General features: G+C 59.7%; 1 protein-coding gene across 2 annotated transcripts in view; it reads left to right on the top strand.

Annotated features, from left to right (window-relative positions):
• Window positions 1-21,296, top strand: part of NKD2 (NKD inhibitor of WNT signaling pathway 2) — a 33,534-nt gene extending 12,238 nt beyond the window's left edge. For both annotated transcript variants that reach the window (XM_058564406.1, XM_058564405.1), the window contains 7 exons: window positions 13,578-13,638; window positions 14,921-15,048; window positions 15,434-15,529; window positions 16,259-16,406; window positions 16,792-16,876; window positions 17,495-17,622; window positions 18,168-21,296. In XM_058564406.1, the coding sequence (XP_058420389.1) occupies window positions 13,578-13,638; window positions 14,921-15,048; window positions 15,434-15,529; window positions 16,259-16,406; window positions 16,792-16,876; window positions 17,495-17,622; window positions 18,168-18,733 (1,212 nt within the window). In that variant the 3' untranslated portion in view covers window positions 18,734-21,296. The remainder of the gene's footprint in view (window positions 1-13,577; window positions 13,639-14,920; window positions 15,049-15,433; window positions 15,530-16,258; window positions 16,407-16,791; window positions 16,877-17,494; window positions 17,623-18,167) is intronic.

The following is a 21,296-nucleotide window of genomic DNA, read 5'->3' as shown; positions in this document are numbered from 1 at the left end:
TGAAGTATGGTGATGTCATGGAGGAATTGGATTCCTAATGTGGTTTCATTTTAATGAATTTAAATTTAAGCAGCCACATGTGGCCGTGGCTGCTGTGTGGACAGCACAGCTCTAGAAGGCTCCGTGTGAAGTCTGGCAAACCGTGGGGGTTTCTGTCTTCTGTGGTCGGAGTTTGAGGAGTTGGAGACCCCTGCCGAGTGTGGCAGTTTTCATGTTTTTCAAGGAATCATTAAATTAGTAGCGAGCATCTTGCAGGGGCCTACAAATCCCCACGCACTGTCGAATATGGCTAGAGGTGTCGCTTTTAAAATTGGCAAAATCCCTTTAGGTGTAAGAGAAAATCAGAGCATAGCACTAGAGTTTCTCTAGTTCTCATTTTGACTGGGTGTTTAATGAACTCCAAATCTATGAATGTGGAAATAGGGACTTGCACTGTCAGGATGACTCGTACCTCGCCTCGCAGGATAAGAATGAGCCTCATAAGTGAGGACAAGTGTCATTTGGAGAACATCGACTGTCCTCTTTCCCTCGGCAGGCTGTAGTGGCCTGTATGCAGTGAAACAGGAGAAGGCTGCTCTTGGTGGTCCCCTGTCCTGTGTTCCAGGTCCCAGATCATACGTGCTTCTCACCCACAGGAGGTGCCCCCCTCTCCCCAAAGGGTTGTTGGCAGAGCGGCAGGGAGGGGTGTGAGAAACCCCTCCCGCATGCAGACTAGGCAGGAACACAGCCGAAGGCGCTGGTGTATGACCCGCAGAGATCCTGCTCCAGGGAAGGTGGGCAGAGTCGTGGAGCTGCTGAGACTTGGTGCCGTTGTCCCTTCCACACCTCATTTTAAAAGGTGACTTGTGAAATCAGAAGAGTTTGAGTTTGTGGACGAGGAAAGGGGGCCGTGAGAGGGCGTCCTGGAGGAGAGAGACCTGGCTCCAGACTCCCCCAACATTGGCGCCGAGGGGCCGAGTGTGCCTGGGAATTGGGCTGACCCAGGGGCTGACCAAGCTGCCTGGAAAACGGGGGCTACGAGATGTTTAGTCTGGCCAGCCTGGAGGGGCTGGGGTTTGCCCTTTTGCCTCAAACAACTGGAAGACTGGACACAGCATACGAAACAAGGATTTTCAGACAGGAGGCCATGCAGGGCAGTGACCCGTGAGAGGACGGAAGCAAACGAGGTGCCCGGTGGAAGTGTCTGCAGCTGGGAAGCATTTCCAGGCCACAGCATGGACAGAGGGAGCCTGGACAGCTCTCGGGGTCTCAGTGGCCAGTGGAGAGGAAGGGGCTGCTCAGACAGTATGGGGGTGTGCACGGGGTCCCCACAGGTCCATGGCGGGCTGGTCTGCACTGTGTAAGAAGCTGGGAGAGAACTGCTAGAAGGTGCAGGCACCACAGCTCCTGGGCTTCAGGAAGGTCTGGGAACACCTTGTGCCCCCGTCCACCAGAGCAGAGCAGGCAGAGTCCTCGGAGGCACCACCTCAGGAGTGGGGCCAACTGCCCAGACCAGAGGCTGCTCTGCCCTGCCCAAGCAAAGCTGGAAAGCAGGGCTCAGTCCAGAAAGCTGTGCACCGTAACAATACAGCGCTGTGTGAAGGAATGTAACAGAACCCAGCGCAGACAACAGAAGACCAGTGTTCGGCATACAGTCAGAATTTTCTGGGCATGGAAGAATTGAGGAATTATGACCAATAGCCAGAAGAAAATCAATCAATCGAAACAGACTAAACCACGACAGAGATGACAGAGTTAGCAGACAAGAAGGTTAAAACAGTGGTTGTAAATATGCCCCACGTGTTGAAGGAGGTAGAGGAAGTGTGATCACGGGGAGGCGAGAAGTGGAAGAAGAGATTAGAAAACCCAAGAGGAGCGTCCAGAAGGGAAAAAGGCACCGTCTGAATGAATGACACGCGGATGGGCTGACGGCAGATCAGACACAGCAGAAGAAAAGATTAGTGCCCTGGAAGCTGGAGCAATGGGAACGACCCCCAGCGAAGCACGGAGAGGAAAGAGACTGCAAATACCACGGGTGGAGCGTCAGTGACTGCAGAACAGCGTCAGGCACCCTGACACACCTGGAACTGGGGTCCCGGAAGGAGAGACTGGGAAGAGGGGCAGGAGCTGGGCGGAGGGACTCGGAGTGAGGGAGGGGCTGGGAAGGGGTAGGGAGTGTCCCCTGGGCTTTGCCACATTTGTAGCTGAGGTGACGTGTGCAAGGAACTGTTGTGAAAACTGGGAAGTAGAAAGAATAACCCTGATCCCCACCCCCATCCCCTCCTCCCAAACACGGTTGCCTCCCAGACCTTTCCTCAGCTCTGGGACGCTGGACACCGTGTCTGTGACAATAGCGCCTGCGGGGAAAGCAGCTGGTGGCCCTCGGGCATTGCCCTGGGTCAGGGGCCACACCCACCCACCGAGTGGAGTTCTCAGGGATCCCCAGCTTCAGAGAAACAGGCTGGAGCCCGCAGGTGGGAGTGTGTCGTCCTTTCTCTCCTCCCCTTGGTTTGTTTTGTAGGATTTAGGTTTTGGTTCAAACGAGGCTGGTTTGGGCCTCGGGAAGGGCGGTGCTCGTCGGTATTTCCTGAGGCTTCCCAGAGGCCCAAGATGCGTTTTAAGCTGTGACCGGCTCTGGTTTCTTCAGGAGCTTGGAGAGTGCTTGGGCGACAGATCACCCACATCTGGGGTCCTTGCACCCAGGCGGTGACCCCACGGCCCCTCGTCCCCGAGGTGGGTGGGCCGAGGCAGCAGAAGCCGGCAGTGCCCTCAGCCACAGGCCAAGTGCCGCCCGGCAGAAAGCCTCTCGCTGGAACTCCACGACGGTCTCGCTGCTTCTGGCCTGTGGTCAGAGGAACGTGCGCCGGCCTGCCTCTGGCTCGGGCCCCTCCACTGGGGCCGTCCAGTGCTGTTCAGAGCCCTGTCAGAGTGGCCACCCTCCTGGGACGGAGCTCAGGCGGTGCTGGCCTCCTGGCTGGTCCTCGGGACCAGCCTTCCTTCCCCTTCCCTTCCGTGTGTTATGGAGAGAGCGCGGCTCGATGGAGAAGGAACGTGCTTATCTTCTGGGTGTATGGACAGAGGGAACACCCGATTCTGCTTGGGGTTTCTCGGGGGTAGTGGACGCTGGTCACGTCCATCCATGGCACTGTCTGGGGGCTCAGAGCCCCAACAGGCGAGTCCTGGGTCAGTCAGTCCAAGGGCAGTGTGACCAGGCCACTGCCCCACTGGCCGGAGGGTGGGTCCTTGCTGGGCTGCCAGCCCCTTGGGTCACAGCGGGATCCGTCTCCATCCTGAGAACCGCTCGTTGGGCTGTCTTTCCCTCTCTGTCACGTTCAGACCACCCAGAGAAGGGCTGCCGAGTGGGTGCCCTGCACTTGGGGTCCATCCTGTGCACCCTCAGTTCCCCACCCCAGGCGGCTGACTTGGGCTTGGCGCCCGTTCTGAGACGAGATCATTGCTCAATGAAGATGCATCTGGGTTTCCTCCGATCGCTTTTTTTCTTTCACACGCCGAGTCACAACTAAATTCCTCTAAGGGTGGATGTTGGTTCATGTTTGTAAAACTAGCTTAGGTTTCCTCTCTGCTCCTTTGAGATCCCGCTGCGGCTGCTGCCAGACCCCAGAGCTGAGGGCTGTGCCGGCACAGGGGGGTGCAGGGGGGTGCAAGGAGTGAAGGGGAGTCCAGGCCGGGTGCAGGTGGGTGCAGGCCAGGTGCAGGTGGGGTGCAGAGGGGTACAGGAGGGTGCAAGGGGTGAAGGGGGGTCCAGGCTGGGTGCATGGGGGTGCAAGGGGGTGCAAGCCAGGTGCAGGGGGGTGCAGGCAGGGTGCAGGCCAGGTGCAGGGGGTGCAGGCCGAGCGCAGGGGGGGTGTAATGGGGTCCAGGTGAGGTACAGGGGGCCCAGGCAGGGTGTAGGCCAGGTGCATGGGGGTGCAGGCCAGGTGCGGGCTGGGTGCATGGGGGTGCAGGGGGGTGCAGGCCTCAGATATGCTCCATGCCCCTTTGATCCCAGGAGCCTCGGCTGACAACCACAGAGCCAGGTTGGAGGTCGTGGGGTTACAGTGCGCAGGCTGTGTTTCGACATGACACTATGGAGGGGCTTTCAAAGGAAGAAAAAACGCTTGTGACTGTTCTCAGAGTAGCTCGGCCCTCGGGGTCCTGGTGGTGTAACCAAATCGAAGCCCCTCAACACTCCCATCTGTCTCTGCCAAGGGTGTTGACATAGTGTGGTGACGCGGGGTGCCTTCTAAATTAGAAAAACTTTAAATGCGTAGGGTTCTTTTTCAGCTTTGCATTAATCTTCCTTTGAAATAGGAAACATACGGCTTGAATACAAATGGAGGAAGATGCCAAGTCCATGGGTCTTTCCCGTGGAAGAATTTAGGTGCAGAAAATACTAGAATTCTGCATCTAAAACCCAGTGGCGTTAGACCTCGTCTGAATGGGAATGGTTGAGGGCGTGAGGGTTCAGGAGTTGGGGGGATGTGGGTCTTGCTCATGTTTTGTGAGTTTTGTGGTTGTAAGCTCAGACGACAGCAGCAGGATTTGGAAGGTGGATCATCTTAGAATTTTCCCTTCCTGTGACGTTATGAATCGTTAGCTCTGAAGACAAAAACAGTAGCAGGCGTGATTGCAAGAAGGAAAGTTCGTCTGCAGATTAATTGCAAAATGATTCCCTAACAGTCAGTGTTAAACTGAAAACAAAATTTCAAGATGCTGAGAATTGAAATCACTCAAGTTTTTGGCATATTTTACGGTCACTTCTCAATTGTCTGGGGTGGAAATTGTGTTTGTGTGTGTGCATATATATTGTGTGTGTTTATGTAGTGTGTGTACACATACATACGTACACGTGCATATGTAGACTAGATGCACACACACAAGTATACATTCATATATGTTTAACATCTGTTCTGAAAACTTCTCACCCCCACCCCCACCCCAGCCCGGCAGCCACACGGGGGGACGTGGCTTCTGGTTCCCAGGGACAAGCGTGAGGCTTGGGATCAGGTGTCCTCTCGGCTTCTCCTCCCAATCACGACACTTAATGTGGCTAACACCTGTCAACATACCCTCTCTTTAAGCGGAGGGGAAAGGGAATCCTGGCCACCAAATTTTTCAACCCAGCTTCTCACTGACTCGCCAGTGATTACACTCTTTTCCCTGCACGTGTTTTATGACACGGTTATTTCTCCAGCAGGTGGTCTGGGTCCACCGTGGTAACTCATTCATTCACTCACTCATTCACAGTGATGCACTGTGGGCTGGCCACGGGGCTAGGTCCCTGATGGTGTGTCCTCAGCTGGTGGCCCCGTCCCCCATGGGGTGTGTCCTCAGTGGATGCCCTTATTCTCCGTGGCGTGTTTTCAGTCACTCCTGCCACATGTTTGGCAGCCATTCTCCAGCAAGGTCCCAGTGTGGGGGTCCTTGGGGGCCCTGTCGGGGGTCAGTGTGGTTTTTTGGGTGGATTGGTGCCAACAAAAAAATCTCTGTAGACCAGGACACGTGGGGTGTGTAAAACCTCCCACATCTTATTAAATGAGCAGAACTATGAACAACTGCTAGGGGAGAAGAGGAAGACAGAGACGGCAGATCGTTTTATCCTCTGACCTCGTACAGGAAGTAGCCACAGCAGAGTGCTGCCATGTGAGCAGACACAGATGTTTATTTTAGGAGACCCTTTGATCCCCAAATTACTGAGTTTCTAGATGGAAATTCCAAATTTGGTTGTTACCAAGTCTGACTGAACAGTCCTAGCCCAGAAGTACCGATGGGCAGAACCTGAACGCCCCTCTCGGCTCTTGAAGGCTTGTTGTAATTTTGAGAGAAAGAAACTAAAACCACCTGTGGCTGGTGTGGGAGCCTGTTGGCGCCACCCCTCCCCGGGAAGGCTTTGGTTTCATCGGCCTTAATCTTTTGCTTGAAAATCAGAAGTTCAGAATAACATGCACAGCGGCCCCTTGAATGGAACCCTCCGCGGGCCCCAGCCGCACATGTGTCAGAATTATTAAGCCCATAAAACCACATTGTCACATCTGAAACTGTTTAGCCATTGAAACCGAGACTCGGACTTCAAAGCCGCCGTGGCCTTTCCAGACAGGCGCGCTGGCGGATCACCTTGAAGTCAAATTCCACCCCACGGGACCGGGCAGAAAGCAGCCTCCACCTCCCTCAGAGCGTTTCTTGTGAAAAACAAACTGAAGGGAGCCTGCCTTCACGTCCTCAGACGCAGCCCTCCAGTCCGGTGGCTCTGAGCCGCCGCTGCATTCCGGGCCCTGGGGAGTGGGGGTCGGCTCATTTACAGACCCTTGGGGCAGTCGCCCCTCCAGGTCCCGTGTCCTCTCCTGCGAGGCTCCCGCAGAGCACAGGCTTCCTCCCTCCTCCTGCGACCCCCACCCCCGCCTCCTTCCCACTTCCTCCCCCGCCCTCACCCACCACCCTGCCCCAGGCCTCTCCTCTCTCCTCACTGGCTTGAGGACAACCCAGTCCTCAGGGTGCCTCAGCCCAGCCTCGCCCTCTGCCTTTTCCTGTGCGGCCCAGTTCTGCCCGATGACCCCAAACCTCCCCACCTCCCACCCCAAGTCCAGCATCCTGACAGCCCCCAGCAGGAGCCGGGGCGCCTCCCTGGCCCCCCCGACTCAGCCCAGGTCATCCTGGCCTGGACATCACATCAGCCTCCACCCCCCGCTCAGCCCCAGGGGAAGTGGCTACCTACAGCAGGGCCCCCGGCCATGCCGGGCCGCTCTCCTACACCCCTTGGCCTCCTCTCTGAGCCCCACGAACCCTTGCCTGCCTGTGGTGCTCGTGACAGCCCCGTACCTCCACCGTCGGCCATGACCGGGCAGGCGGCTCCCAACCCCGGTGCCCATCCCGGCCGCCCAGTCCCCAGGGCTGCCACCGTTTGCAGGCTTAACCCCGGGCTGAGCTGCCCCCAAAGAGGGGCAAGGTTGTCCTGGTGGCTCCTGACATGGCAGCCCTTTGCGTCTGGAGAGTTCTGTGTCTGGTCGAGCAGTGCTGACTGCAGAAGCTGGAGTCGAGGTGGTCACGATGGATGGAGGGCCCCTTCCTTCCCTGCTGTCCCGGAGGCCCTCCTCATGTGCTGTTTTAGAGCCTCCTGCTGTCGCTGTCGAGGGGGCAGGGGAAGTTAGGCTAGTCTCTGACGACCAGAAACCCCGCCAGCTGGGCAGCAGCCCCGGTGACAGCCGCGTGAGGTGAGTTGGGTTGAGCGGGCGAGGGGGGAGCCCACAGGGGAGCAGGCAGTGAGGCTGCGGGGAGGCCTCTGTGAGTCCAGGAGTACCGTCTGCCCGGGGGCGATGGAGCGTTCGCAGGAAAGACCCATGTTGTTTCCGACTTGGCGGCAACACTTGGCGAACAGCACCTTTTAGGTAACCTCTGTGTCAGCACTTGTGGGCCCCGCAGGCCTCCAGACCTGGCATTTAGGGCCACCTTCTCCTGAGCGACCTGAGGGCGTCCAGTGACTGTTCTGTCGAGAGCAGTTAGTTCTGGAAAATGCAGCCGACAGGCCTGCTCCATTCTCCTCCCGGCCCTGTCACCCCTGTCCTCTCCTGCATCCCCTCCCTTCCCCCTCCCCCTCCCCCGCCCTCCTTCCCTCTCCCTCCACTCCCTGCTTGGACTCCGTCCACTGGGAGCCCCTCCTCCCCCACTACTGGCCCTGAAGCAGACGCAGGACTCGGAGTTGACCAGGTCCCGCCCTCGGAAGCAGCATTGACCTCACATTCGATGGGGCCCGTGAGTCCAGAACGCTAGAGATTCGGGGGCTGTAGGGCGGGAGCCTCGGGCTGTGAGCTCCGTGGACCACACTGAGTGTCTCTAATGGACGGAAGCCGTTCATTCCTGCGTGGGGTGTGGAGGGCGTGGGCTCACGTGCTCTGCCAGCCCAGTGCTGGCGGCCCAGCTCTCCTCGGGGGATGCTCTGGATTCTCGTCACCACAAAATGTCCTTGGATCTTTCACAGACAGGAGACTACGCTCTCGTTCCTCTGGACTCAACACACAGGCCGGACTTCTGGACGGGAGGAAATATCTGCCACCTGGGGAGAAGGGAATCCTCAGAAACGCAGACTAGAGAGGCCTCTCGGGCCTGTAAAGAATCCGCTTTTGGAAGCAGACACATTGCTGCTCCTGCTGGCAGAGTCTGCTCCTCACGTGTCAAGTGTAAGCATGGCCTTGAAGCAGGAGCCACGATCTCTCCTTTGCCCTCAGGCTTGTTGAGGGGGAAGGAAGCTGGGCAGCAAGTTCAGGCTTTCTCGCTTGTGTCACATGTGTTGTCACGCCACAGCGCGCTGCCCAGTTTGGGGACGGGTCCCATGGCGCGGGTGCGTGGGGTCCCCAGCCCCACGGCGCCTGGAATTGCTGCTCGCACATGGTGGCACTCGGAACCCCTTCCTGGTTTCAGCAGAAGGAAACGGGACCGGAGCGATTAGGTGGCTGATTCAGGACTGTCAACCAGTTCGTAGCAGAACCGAGACCAGGCCCAGCTTCCAGTCGGTGGGGGGCTGAGTAATGGCCCCAAGACGTCCCGTCCTCATCCCTGGAACCCATGGCTGTGACCTTATATGGAAAGAAGTGTCTTTGCAATTGTGGTTAAGCGAAGGCTCTTGGGATGGGGGGTTTTCCCGGTGGCCCCAGCTGCCTCGCACGTGTCTGTGGGAGGGAGGCAGTGGCAGATTTGACACAGAGGAGAAGACACGTAGGAGGAGGCCGAATGACAACAGAGCAGAGATTGGAGTGACAGGGCCACAAGCCCAGGGATGCGGGGGCACCTGCAGGAGGAGGAGGCAGGAAGGCCCCCCAACCTCCACCCCTGAGCCTCTGGAGGGAAGGCAGCCCTGCAGACACCTTGATTTCTGACTTCTGGCCCCAGAACTGTGACAGGATAAACTTCTATTGTTTTAAGCCGCCCAGTTTGTGCCCATTGGTTTCCACAGCCACAGGACACCAACACCCGGTCCCCCAAGGCCTGTTGACCTGGACGGCTCCTGTTTATTGAAGCCCAGATCCCCCCGACCCCGCGCTCACCTCCTTAAAGAACTCTAGGTTGAACTAACACGAACCTTCCAAGGGAAACACGGAGCAGGATTGATCTGTTTGGACAAGAGGGGACGCTGGCCCTCCTGGGACAAAACAAGAACTGAGTTCGCCCGAGCACTGCTGGCTGCAGTTCGCCTTCTGGCAGTATCTTGGGAGATGGGGGTGTTGACAAGCTCTGGGGAAGGTTGGAAGGTGCAGCTCCCCCACGCTTGTTGGCCTCTGAGCACCGGCCACAGACCCACGTCCACGCCGGGACCTCCGTTGGACTCTGAGAGTTCAGAAGCCAGACAAGCACCCTAGTGGACGCTGGGTGTTGAAATGCGAAAGAACGGCCTGGGTGCTCCTAAGCATTAGGGTTCTGCAGGCTCTGATCCGGTCCCACAGCGCCCGGCCACAGGAGGGCCCAGCAGATGCTGGAGAATGAATGGATGATGCTGTCAGGGCAGCAGGAGGGACTGGGGAGTGAGGGGAGGGCTGCCCCCGGGCCAGGTGCCCGAGGGGATCAGCATGTCATGCCTAAGCATCACGGCATGGGCTGGGCCGCCAGGAGGCCCCTGCCTGCTTGAGGGATTCCCAGGGTGTGGCAGGGACAGTGGGGACAGAGCCGCTGTCAGCCTCGAGGAGTAAGGAGGTGCTGAGGACCCTCCAGGGGAAGCTCGGCCAGGCAGGGAGGTGAAGGAGAGGGAGGGCCAGAGGAGAGGGAGAGGTGGGTTGGAGGGTCTTACCTGCAACAGGCTGGGGCTTCTTTGGGGGTGCAAAGGGAGTGAGGGGGGCTCAGAGCAGGGGGCAGAGCATGCTCAGCACGGGTGCGGCTGGCCCCCACCCTGGGGAAGGCGCTGCTTCTGGAGGCGGGCTCCTGCTCGAGACGTCAGGAGATGGGCGTCTGTGCCCCCGGCTCGCTTGAGGGCCCCAGTTATCTGGGACTCAGCTGCCTAGGAGGTCACCCCGGCGGGCAGGGGCCGCACATCTGGCCTACGGCCCTGTGGTGGGTTTTATAGGTTGCAATTAAAGCTCTGGGCTCTTGCATTTACCAAAGGACACAGATTAAAGGGCATTTGTATGTAACCAGGACAGGCTTAACTGAAATCACCAGTCACAGGGACGAGAATTGTTACTTCCCCACAAAAGCTCTTTTTTTCCTTATTTGATCCTCTGTATCCCTGAAGCAGTTGTTGATTTGGTTCTTAGGTAAACACTGTGTGTTCTCACATTGGGCTTTATATGGACGGACGTTCTTTCAAATGGAACTTCCAGCCGCCTTAGGGAAGTAAGTGGTGAGCTGGTTACTGTATCCATCGCTGATCACTGTATCCGTCCTGGTTAGTAGCATCAGCGTGTCATCATCGCATCATTATCACATCATTATCAGAGCTTCGGGAGCATCTGCAGGAGACCAGCCCAGCATCTGTGTGCAGATTGGTCTGTCTTGAACTGCTGGGTTTCTTCCGGAACCTTCCCCCATCCCAAGGCATTTATTATACTCTTGTCTGTAACCAACACAATACGCCAAAAGCAAACATTCAGATTATTTTAAAAACAAGAAATGGAATGTATTTTTGAATTTTTAACTATTTTAACCTCACATGTAGAGTATGTGGATGGGTTTTGTTTTTCCTTTGACATTTTCATCCGAGTCAGAGGAGCGACGTGAAAATGCTGCTTCCAGCCTGTCCGTCTCCCTGGTAGCCGTGTGCCCTACAGGAGCCACTGCACCAACAGCCCCTCCAGGATCCCGCCCTTTCCTGGAAGCAGGTCTCAGGGGCTTCGGCGTTTCACCGAGTGACTTTAGCTCTTTTAGCAAGAAATGCCGTGCACGGCTTGGTCTCAGGCCCTTAGACCCAGGGGATAGTTGCTGCCATTCTCTTTACTTCTGTGACTGTGCTGAGATGAGCGTAGCGTGCTCAGGTCAGGGTGGAAGCATCTAGAATCATGCAGGATCTGAGCACTCTGACCGTTAGCCAGACGTGGAGCCTGGCCAGGCACCTTTGGGAGGACGTGGTGGAGGAGGGGACTGTCAGAACCCTGGGGGGCTCTTCACCAGGTAGGTTTCCTGTCCACCCCACCCCACCCCTGTGTCCCAGGGTAGAAGGTCTGAGCTGGGGCCTCCGAGGTCTTGGTATTCGGTGTATTGATGTTGGGGGCCACGGGCCCTTCCTCCAGGCTCCAGCCCCGCAGCACTTGACAGGGCCTTAAAGCCTGCAGCCCCCAGCTGATCCTCACACCCTTTGCCACGTGATCTCTGATGCCACTGACCCGCAGACCTCTGGCCCCTGGTTCTTCCCCCCGAGGCCATGTCCCAGGAGTCCAGGTACTGCCTGTGCTCCCCACAAACACCTGGACCTCAGCTCCACAGCTTGTTTTAATTTTGCAGAAAAAATTTCACCAAAAATCAGGCTTTTAGAAGTGATTGGGTCTATCTTAACGTCACCTGGGTCAGAGCACGGCCCTGTCCCACAGTGAGAGAAGTCCTTCAGGCTGATGAGGACCCTGTGCCACTCGGCGTTCGTGGGACCCGGAGCGACCCTGCAGCAAGACAGCAAAGCCAAGTCCTTCACATGTCACCGTCTTTACATAAAGAGGGAAATGGTGCCTTTTAATAACTAGGTGTTGTTTCTTATTAAAGCGAGTTCAAGAGTATTTCCCAACTGGCATCCTAAAAACAAACTGTAGAAGTAGCCTCACCCTGAGGGTGTGACAGCCGTGGGGGATCAGGAGAGAGGAAGATGCCAGGCGCTCGGGGCTCTGGGGACAGGTGGGCAGGGTCCTCCCCTACCTGCCACCGAGAGCCCTTCCTGGGCCCAGGGACGCTCGCCTGATGTTTCTCTTCCTCACAGCACCATCTCGCAGTAATGGCTCAACTGCCCGATGCTCTCGAGGGGGCGTCCACGGTCCTGTGGGAGCCCTGGGCACGGGGCCTCCTGCACGGCGGGCATCTCCTCCGCTGTCTGCTCGGCCCCTCCGGAGCTCGCCTGCTCGGAGTGGCCGAGCAGACCTTCTGAGACCCGAGGGGAGCCTGTGCTCCGTCTTTCAAGTCCTCCCTGGCGCACTCCCAGGGGTCCTGGGGAGACCCGCGGTCTGGAGTTCCCTCCTGCCTGCAGAGGGACCGTCCGGCTCCTCCTCCCAAACCCGGGCTGCAAGTGCCCAGGATCGTGGGTGTGCACCCATCTCCTCATTTCCCCGTACCCCAGTGTTTTAGGGCGTTTCATGTTCTACGTCAACGCCTCTGAGAACTAAGCAGTTTGTGCATTAGGGTAAAAGGGTTTCGGTGTCTTCGTGGTGTTTGTTTTGTTTGCTGTTGAGCCTCTCAGGAATCGCGAGGTAACGATGCCGTACTTGCTGAACACATCAGGAGGCCTTGGTTTGAGGAAGGCCCGTGTCCCTTTTCCTCCAGCTGATGGACACGGGCCTGGTGGGAGGGTGCTGGCACAAAGCCTCGGTGTCCTGCGGCAGGGTCTGGCTGGTGGCAACAGGCCCCTGGGATGAGGAACCTGAGAGCCACTGAAAAGTGGTGGCCACGTGGCCGGTGCTGCGGAGGCACAGCCAGCGCTTGGCCTCCTGTTGTTTCCTGCGGTGACCAGGGGTGCCTCAGGGCAACAGAGGCTCCTGTGGTCACCGGCCAGCGAGCAGATGCCACCAGTCCACCCCAGGGGGTTGGGAGGCTTTTGATGAAATAGAAAGGGGGAGGGAAGAGGCTGCTCCCGTGGCTGAGTGTGGACTCATCTCTCTCCCGCCCGCTGGGCCTGAGCCGCCTGTGCCCACTGAGGTGCTCGGGACAGCCAGTTGTAGACTCGACCTCTTGGAGTTGTCCATCTGCACAAGGGGAGAGCTGGCAGGAAGAGTCTGTGTGAGCCAACAGTACTCACCACTGTGGGGGGACTTGAGGCCTGTTTGCGGGTGGGAGCGAGGGTCTGGTCCCCTCCCCACTGCTCGTACCTTTGGTGGGGCAGCGAGTCTGTCTGGAACCTTCCACCATCCCCCGTGAGGACCCTGACCAAGGACTGCTGAGCATCTGGGGTGTCAGGCGCCCTTGCAGGGTGACCCCCCGGGCCTCCTACCAAGTTGGGTTTGGCTGTGGAAGCCGAGGGGCTTCTCTCTGCCCAGGCCCCTTGGCCTCCGCCCAGCGCCTTAGGGCAGGCGCCTCTGCCTCCCGGTGTCTCGGGGAGCTATGGGGCAGCACTTCTATCTCTTGCGTGCACCTCTGGCGGGAAGTGCCTCGAGCTGGGCCGGGGAGCAGGGGGCAGGTGGGTCCCGTCACCGGGCCGCACCGTCAGGCGGAGGCCACGCCCTCGATGGGGCACTCAGGCCTCCGCGTGAAGCAGCAGCAGAGTCTCGTCCTGCTGACGGGTCTGGTGGAACCAACAACACGGTGGGATGTGTGCCTGCTTTGCTTTCTCAAGATCTGATGTTGAGTGAGTGTGGAGAGGGTGCGGGCTGAGAGCACGTGACTCCCCAGGAGGCCAGAGGCCGGTTCCAGCACCTGGAGTTCGTGGGGTCTCCACGGTCTGCCCCCCTGAGCCACGTGGTCACGCAACTGCCCTGTTCTCCCTGCAGGAGCTGCCCAGTGGGGACCCCAAGGAGGGGCTTTTCCGGGAGGACCAGTGTCCCCTAGAGGGTAAGTCCTGCTCCCCAAACCTCAGACCACCCAAGGCACATGTCCGGGGCCTGCCCTCAGGACACCCCAGACGAACTGAGCCCCTGAAGATGAGGACTACACATGCTCCCCCTCCTTAACTTAGCCCACCAAACCCAGCCCAACCCCCAGTGGCCGTGGGTCCCCCACGGTGGCCGTGTGCAGGTGCAAGCAAGCTGTGAGCTGCGTTCCCCAGTCTCATAAGCAATTTGTTCTTAAAATACACTTGGAAACGCATTTCACTTGGGCTCCTTACACGAAGCAGGTGACCTGGTCTTACGGGCATCAGAGAAGCCAAAGCCCGAGCCATAGGGGCTTGTCCATCTTTGGAGTTCCCATGAGCCTGTGCATAGAGGCAGCACCGCCGGGCTCTGGAGAGAGGGGATCTGGCGAGTGCACAGGTCAGGCCTGGGTCTGATGTCCTCTGTCAGTGTAAGGCTGTCAGAAATGGTTGGCTATGAGGTGTTGACCAGCCTGAGTCACTGCCGAGAGCGTGCGTCTGCGCTGGAGAGGGTCCCGCTGTGGACCTGGCAGGTTGTCACCAGGCCTGCCCGCAGGTCAGGGTCGGGGATGAGTGTCCTCGGCATCATGTGAGGCAGGAGTCATGGGGGGTGCAGGGGGGCCAACCAGCAGGTCCGCCATCAGAGGGGCTCTGAGACCCTCCTAGTTGGGAACTCGGGCCCTGAGACTCTCCCCGGCTCGCACCTGTCGGCAGGTCTGAGCCAGGAGATGCCCGAGCTCGCATCCTGGAGAAGAACAAGCCAGAGAGGAGACGCTCGTGGTCTAGCTACTCAGCTGGCAGGCTCAGTGCAGGCGGCTTCCGTGGACCCTGGAGTTGAGGGTCGTTGGGAGACTGGACGTGTCGATGGGGAGGGGAAGCCAGATGGTGCAGTGACCCCCTGGAGGCCCCTCGGCAGGGACCACCCCTCATGGGGCTGTGGGGCAGCCTCCTCCCCACCCACTGCTCCAAAGCCACTGCTGGGCCGGTGGGCAGAGGCAGGAGGGTGCACCTGGCTATGGCTGACCCAGGCGAGGGACGAGGGGGCACCTGGCCGTGGCTGACCCAGGTGAGGGCAGCCCTCTGCACAGGTCCCTTGATGCCCCCTGGTTCTGGAAGGAGGGGCTCTCCACTCAGGCCCATCTGGAGAGGATCAGGGCTTGGACGGCTCCCCGGGCCGCACCTTCTGGCGTCCCCTCTGCCCTGGGTCACCTGCCTGGGCCAGGCCAGGGGGAAACAGGCCCCTTTCCCTCCTCATTCCCCCAGTGGCGCTCCCCGCTGAGAAGGCTGAGGGCCTTGAGGGCCCAGGACAGCTCTTCGGCGTGGACGATGGAGAGAGAGCAGCAAACCGAGAGGCCCCGAGAGGACTGGGCAAGAAGCGCCTGGACATCAACGTAGGTCTTTGCTCCTGCCTCGCTCTCTTGCAGGCGGGTCCCGGGGCCAGGATAGTGCGTGTTCACCATAACATGGGCGTCTGTGGACCCTGCAGCCTGGACAGTTCACCTGAGGTTCAGCGAGTTGGAGGGGTTGAACATGTTCCCGACGCCCCGGGTTCCTGTGGGCGGAGGGTGTTGCTGTGAATCTGCCACAACCGGCCGATTTGGCACCAGACTATTTGAGGGACTTTCCCAGGCGTGCCCAGCTATGGGAATGATACCAAAGTCGACTTTACAGACCGTCCTGTCTCCTCGGCCGGCCCAGGGCAGGGGTGTGACGGAGCAGCGGGAGCGGGGCAGGGCGAGGACAACCCCGCCGCCTCTGTCCCATGTGCCCCCGCAGGCGCTCCAGTGCGACGTCTCGGTGGAGGAGGACAACAGCCAGGAGTGGACGTTCACCCTCTACGGCTTCGACCACAGTGGGAAGGCCACCAGGGAGGTGATGCCCTTGTGTCTGCGTCAAACGGTCCCGGGGAAGGGCGCTGGTGGTCCCGGCGAAGGGCGCCAGCAGCAGACAGACAGACAGACAGACAACAAGGCCCCCAGTCTCTGTGAGGAGGTGACGGGCTGAGCCCGCTCTAGGGTGGGAGGAGAGGCTGGGAGCTCTCGCAGGAGGCGGGCGGGCAGGGGGACCCAGGATCCGACAGAGCCCTGGAGTCGGCGTCTCCTTGAGGCCCGGCCAGGCCGCCATCTGGCTGGTGCAGCTCCACACGCCTGTTCCTGCAGCGGCACCTCTGGCTGGGGCCAGCAGCCCTCCCGTGGGGCAGCGAGGGTCCTGGGAGTGCCCCGCCCTCCTCTGCTGGCCTGTGTGTCCAGGACAAAGTACCCCTTGAAAGGAAGCAGCACGTAGGATGACTGAAATAAGTGCGTTTGGGTTAAAAAGCAAAACTTGGATCTGAACACGGATTCAGTTTGAAATTTGAAAGGTCAGAGAGATGAGATCCCAACAACAGCAGGGCTGCTCACTCAGACAGCTTGCTGCCTGCGCAGGGTGAGTGTGGGGTCGGAACAGCCTGCTCAGACAGGTCGTCGTGTCTGAGCCGGGGTGTCTGGGACACTGAGTGAGTCAAGCAGGAGGGCAGCCTGGAGGGGGCGGTGGGCAGCCTGCGTCGTGCCAGCATGGGTTGGGCAGTTCCGCTGGCGTTGGTGACGGCGATGCCGTCCTCAGGACATGTCCAGCCTGATGCACACCATCTACGAGGTCGTTGACGCGTCCGTCAACCACTCCTCGGGCAGCAGCAAGACGCTCCGAGTGAAGCTGACCGTCAGCCCCGAGCCCTCCAGCAAGAGGAAGGAGGGTCCCCCCTCCGGCCAGGGTGAGGGCCCGGTTCCCCCCAGCAGCGGCTCCCCTGCTCAGATGCCCTGAAGACCCCGCTTTAAATGGCAGCCCCTCCCTCACCCCCACACAATGCAGTCCTCCAAGCTCTTGCCTCCCACGTGCCAAACCACGGGTTACCTGTTACTCGTGTCTGCTGTTCAGTGCCCCCAGCCCCCCAGGGCACGAATCTCCCGCTGTGGTTGCTGAATATGGAAAGCAGGGCCTGGCACCTGGCAGGGGCTCAAAACTGTTCAGTGAACGAATGAATGAGTGCACTAACAGCGACTGAGTGGATGAAGGGATGAATGCATCCACAGTGGGTGGACAAATAAACGGCTGGGCCAGTGAACCAGTGGGTGACCAAGCGAACGCACTTCTTCCAGACCGGGAGCCTGCTCGCTCCGGGATGGAGGGTGAGCCAGCCGAGGACCCAAGGGTGGCCGACAAGAGGCTGTCTGCCCACGTCAGGTGAGGGGCTGGGGTCTGGCTCCTCCCCCTGGATGTGCCTCCTCAGCTGGGAGCAGGCGGCTGGCACCTGCTTCCTGCAGGCCTCACAGGCTGTCCCCTCAGGGCGCACAACCAGGATGGGCCCCTGGGCGCGGAGGAGCCCGAGCACTGCCTCTGTGGGGGAGGGTGTCACCTTGGGATCCTTCTGCACCTGGAGCTCAGGCTGGAGCTGAGCCCGCCCGGCTTCTGTCTGAGGCAGGGGAGGCTTGAAGGGCAGCGGGGCGGCCCCCAGACCCTCAGCTGCGTGCTCTGGCGCCCGTGGTTCCACTCACCGGCTGTGGTGGCCGGGGAAGCAGCTGCGGAGGTCCCAGAGCGGTGACCTGCTCTCTGCCGTGAGGCCCTTGCGGGCGGCCCAGGTGGACCAGAGGACAGAGGAGCTCCTGCGGGTTCCCTAGGCATTTGTGATGGTGATCCTGGCGTCCTGTGGGACACCCGCCCTTTCTCTCGCTCCCCTCTGGGTGGTGGAGGCTGGTCAGAGCCTCTGGGACCCCAAGATCGTGCGCTACAGGTGCCCCCTGCATCTCCGGGTGCCTGCTCTGGCCCCCAGGCAGCACAAGGTCAGTGTCGTCTCCCTGGCAGGAGGCCCAGCGCCGACCCCCACCCCTGCCCTGTGCGCGGGCCGTACTGCGTGGACGAGAACACGGAGCGGAGAAACCACTACTTGGACCTGGCCGGGATCGAGAACTACACGTCCAAATTCGGGCCTGGTAGGTACTGGAGACCATCCCCCAGGCGTGGACGCCTCAGTCAGGAGCATGAGCCTGGCCTGAGGGCCCCGGGTCCCTGCAACGAGCCACAGTGCGGCAGTGTGTCCAAGGGGGCGCCCCAGCCAGGTGTGTAGGTGTGCCTGGTCCACGGTGAGATGTCTCAGCCCCACAGAGGGTCTCACGGGGTGTCCCGTGTCCCGTGTTACGTGTCCCAGGCCCCGCAGAGGGTCTCACGGTGTGTCCCGTGTTCTGTGTCCCGGGCCCTGCAGAGGGTCTCACGGGGTGTTCTGTGTCCCGTGTTCCGTGTCCCGGGCCCCAAAGACGGTCTCATGGAGTGTCCCGTGTCCCGTGTTCCATGTCCCAGGCCCCACAGAGGGTCTCACGGGGTGTCCCGTGTCCCGTGTTCCATGTCCCAGGCCCGGCAGAGGGTCTCACGGTGTGGCCCGTGTCCTGTGTTCCGTGTCCCAGGCCCTGCAGAGAGTCTCATGGGGTGGCCGGTGTCCCGGGCCCCAAAGACGGTCTCAGGGAGTGTCCCGTGTCCGCAGGGTCACCGCCAGCACAGGCCAAGCAGGAGCACCAGGGCAAGGCCTCGTGCCCCCAGAGCAGGTCCCGCTCGCAGGAGCCGGACGCACACACCGCGCACCACCGCAGGTCCCAGGTGCTGGCTGACCACACCCTGCTGACCGCGGAGCCTGCCGCCCGGGCTCTGGACGGGCAGCCCCGGCTGAAGGGGCAGGAGAAGCAGTTCCTCAAGTCCCCCAAGGGCTCGGGGAGGCCGCCCGGGGGGCCCGGTGGGAGCAAGTCCGGGAGAACCTTCAGCTACCACCCGCCCGCCGCCCTGCTGCAGGGCCCCCAGGATGGCCACCACCTCCAGCAGCCCCCGCCGCAGCCCTACGGCCACAAGCGGTACCGGCAGAGGGGCCGGGAGGGCCACTCGCCGCTCAAGGCTACGCTGGGCCAGCCCGCCGTGGTGGAGCACGAGGTGGTGCGGGACCTGCCGCCTGTGCTGCTGGGGGAGGGCTACGCGGTGCCCGTGGTCCAGCGCCACGAACACCACCACCACCACGAGCACCACCACCACCACCACTACCACCACCACCCCCCCTCCTAGCGCGGCCCGGCTCGGCGCCATGTGGACGGGGCGGAGAAAGCCCTTCCGCCTCCACTGCTTCCTCCACCGCTGCCGCGGACGCCGCCAAGGTGGACTCATTTGATGCTGACGTTTCCCAGTTATAAAGCTATTTTGTGTAATCCATAAAGACCATATGTAGGCATAGAAAAACGCACCGGTACCTGTCGTCTGTGATTCCAAAATGAGGCCCTGTGGCGTTGAAGGGCCTCTGCCGGACAGCCTCCGTGTGTTTTTCTCAGGGCGCCACGTGCTCTGGGCCCTTTGACCCGGGCACAGGGGTGGTGGGAGTGGAGGTGAAGCCTTGCAGCCTCGTGTAATCTATTCTTTGTGAAGCCAGGAGGGGGCGGGTCTGGGGAGAGCTGTTCCTCGGCGCCGTGAGTGTAGTGGCGAGCTCCGCTACACGACATGAGCACAGATCACAGCAGAAGGGGGGCCACAGGGGACGGGCAAGACGGCTCCTGGGAGAGCAGAGAGGAGGGCGGAGGCGGGCGGGCTGCCACGGCCGCGGGGCGGCCTCTGGTCTCACGTGCCACCAGCATCTTAAGTGGACACAGACGCGACAGCAGGGCAAGGGAGGGTGGTGGACTCCGCCAGGTTCCCGTCCTCGGAGGACTCACACGTGCCATTGCGACACTCATGGCGCAGCGTCCATGACACCTTTGGAGAAGCATGCTTCCCTCTGGGAGGGTTAGGAAAGGGTCCCAGACCAGCATGAAGTCCCAGCGATGCTGGGCGGTGACGGTGTCGCACAGTCGGGGAACTTCGGCTGACAGCGGTCCCACTGAGGCAGAAAGCTGGCTCCTGCTCCGTCGAAGAGGAGCCAGCTGGCGTTCTGGCAAGCTGTGCATCTGTGCCGGGAGTCTGCATTTGCCTTCTTTGCACTGTTCTTAAGAATAAAGCAAATTGGCGGTCGACTTGTAATTGAGGTGTTTTCCCCCAGTCATAATAAAAATACTTGCATTTTATAACGTTACACCTATTTTAAAACGGATACGGTCAGTCCACCCACACCGGCATGTGGCCAGGTGGGCACACCCTCCCCGGAGAGAGCGGCTGTGCCTGTTTATACGTTTATAGAAGGAAAATTAAAATACACGTGGGCACACATGACCCCGTATTTGTGGGTAAGTTTCTTTTCCCATTTTACCGCTCACAAAAACCTAAGCCCGAGGCTGGGCTCACAATAACAGGACACTTTGCACCCTTGTTTGGGGCCGCGTGGACCAGGGTTTGTGTGGCGACATCGGCTCTCTGTAAACGAGAATCTGTCTAGAGAGGCCGATGTGTCTCACCAGTGTCTTCTCTTCCCCTTGAGACTTCACGTCCCTGTTCACGGCTGGTTTAAAAATCTCTCAGGATTTCTGAGTAACTGGTGTCTCTCCGCGAGCCGAGGCCCACGTGCTGAGGGAGAACCGGGGGACTCTTGGTGGTCTCTCGAGGCCGGAGCACTCGCATCTCGGTTTTCCAGGTGTTTCAGATCAGCAGGCCTCGGGGTGCCTGACTGGCCTGGAGGCCAGCGGCCAGGCGGCAGAGTGCGCCCTTCTGTGTGGACACATCTGCGTTCCATCCACACCTCGTGAATCCTGCGTAGCAACGTCACACACGCGGCCGCCTCGGGGTTTCTGCAGAATTGCTTGTCCACCCCAACCTGGATCCGTGCTCAGTGTGCAGAGCTCCTGCGCATGCTGCCACGGCAGGGGGCCTGCTTAGTGAGTCCCAGCAGGCCAGCCGGCTGGCCTCCGGCGAGTGCTCCACTGACCAGCCGGGTGGGTAGGTTTGGTGAGGCCTGAACTTCAGCCTCTTTGACTCCAGATCCTGGTTTTAAAAACAAGACGTGAGTGAAACGCCAGCAAACACAGACCAGAAGCTGAGGGTCTGCTGCTTGTGAATCCGTGAAGCCGGGGCCCATGGTTCCGACTCTGATTTGGGACCGTCCCTTGGATGTGGGCCGCACCCAGGGTGGCACAGGCGAGCCCTAAAGGGACAGAAGCAGGTTAGAGAACAACAGAAAAGACCACTTTGTGCACGAAAAGGGGCCCAGCATTGACATGGACGTGTTAATTAAACGTCCACACGTGGAGAACAGTCTTTCTCTCGTCAGGATGTCAGGACGATGTAGCTTGGCCTGGGCTGGGGCTGGGCCCAGGACCACATGTGTTGGAGCAGCAGGCACCCACCTAGAAGAGAGGCCGTGACGGCGCTGGACGCAGAGATGGAGGTGGATGAGCTCGGAGGACATAACGCAGACGTGTCCAGCCCACTCCAGGGACACAGTTCCCGCCCGGCTCGGCCCCGTGGATGAGCCAGAGGCTCTGTTGCCGAGTCTGCCAGCCATGCTGGGCGCCAGGAAGGCCTCATGGTGACTGGCAAGGACCAGTTGGGGATGGTTTTCGTAGCAGAGACAAAGACTCTTGTCATTTACTTGTTTTTAAGTGTAGATGTTGCTATTGGATGATCTCAGAGCTGGACCAACCTGTATCTTACATTCTCAAGAAGAGCCTTCTGGAAAGTACGTTCCCAAATAAACCTGGTATTGAGTGAA

The sequence above is a fragment of the Diceros bicornis genome, chromosome 20 (assembly GCF_020826845.1).
Source record: "Diceros bicornis minor isolate mBicDic1 chromosome 20, mDicBic1.mat.cur, whole genome shotgun sequence".
Taxonomy (NCBI): Eukaryota; Metazoa; Chordata; class Mammalia; order Perissodactyla; family Rhinocerotidae; genus Diceros; species Diceros bicornis.
This window is presented reverse-complemented; position numbering and strand designations above follow the sequence as displayed.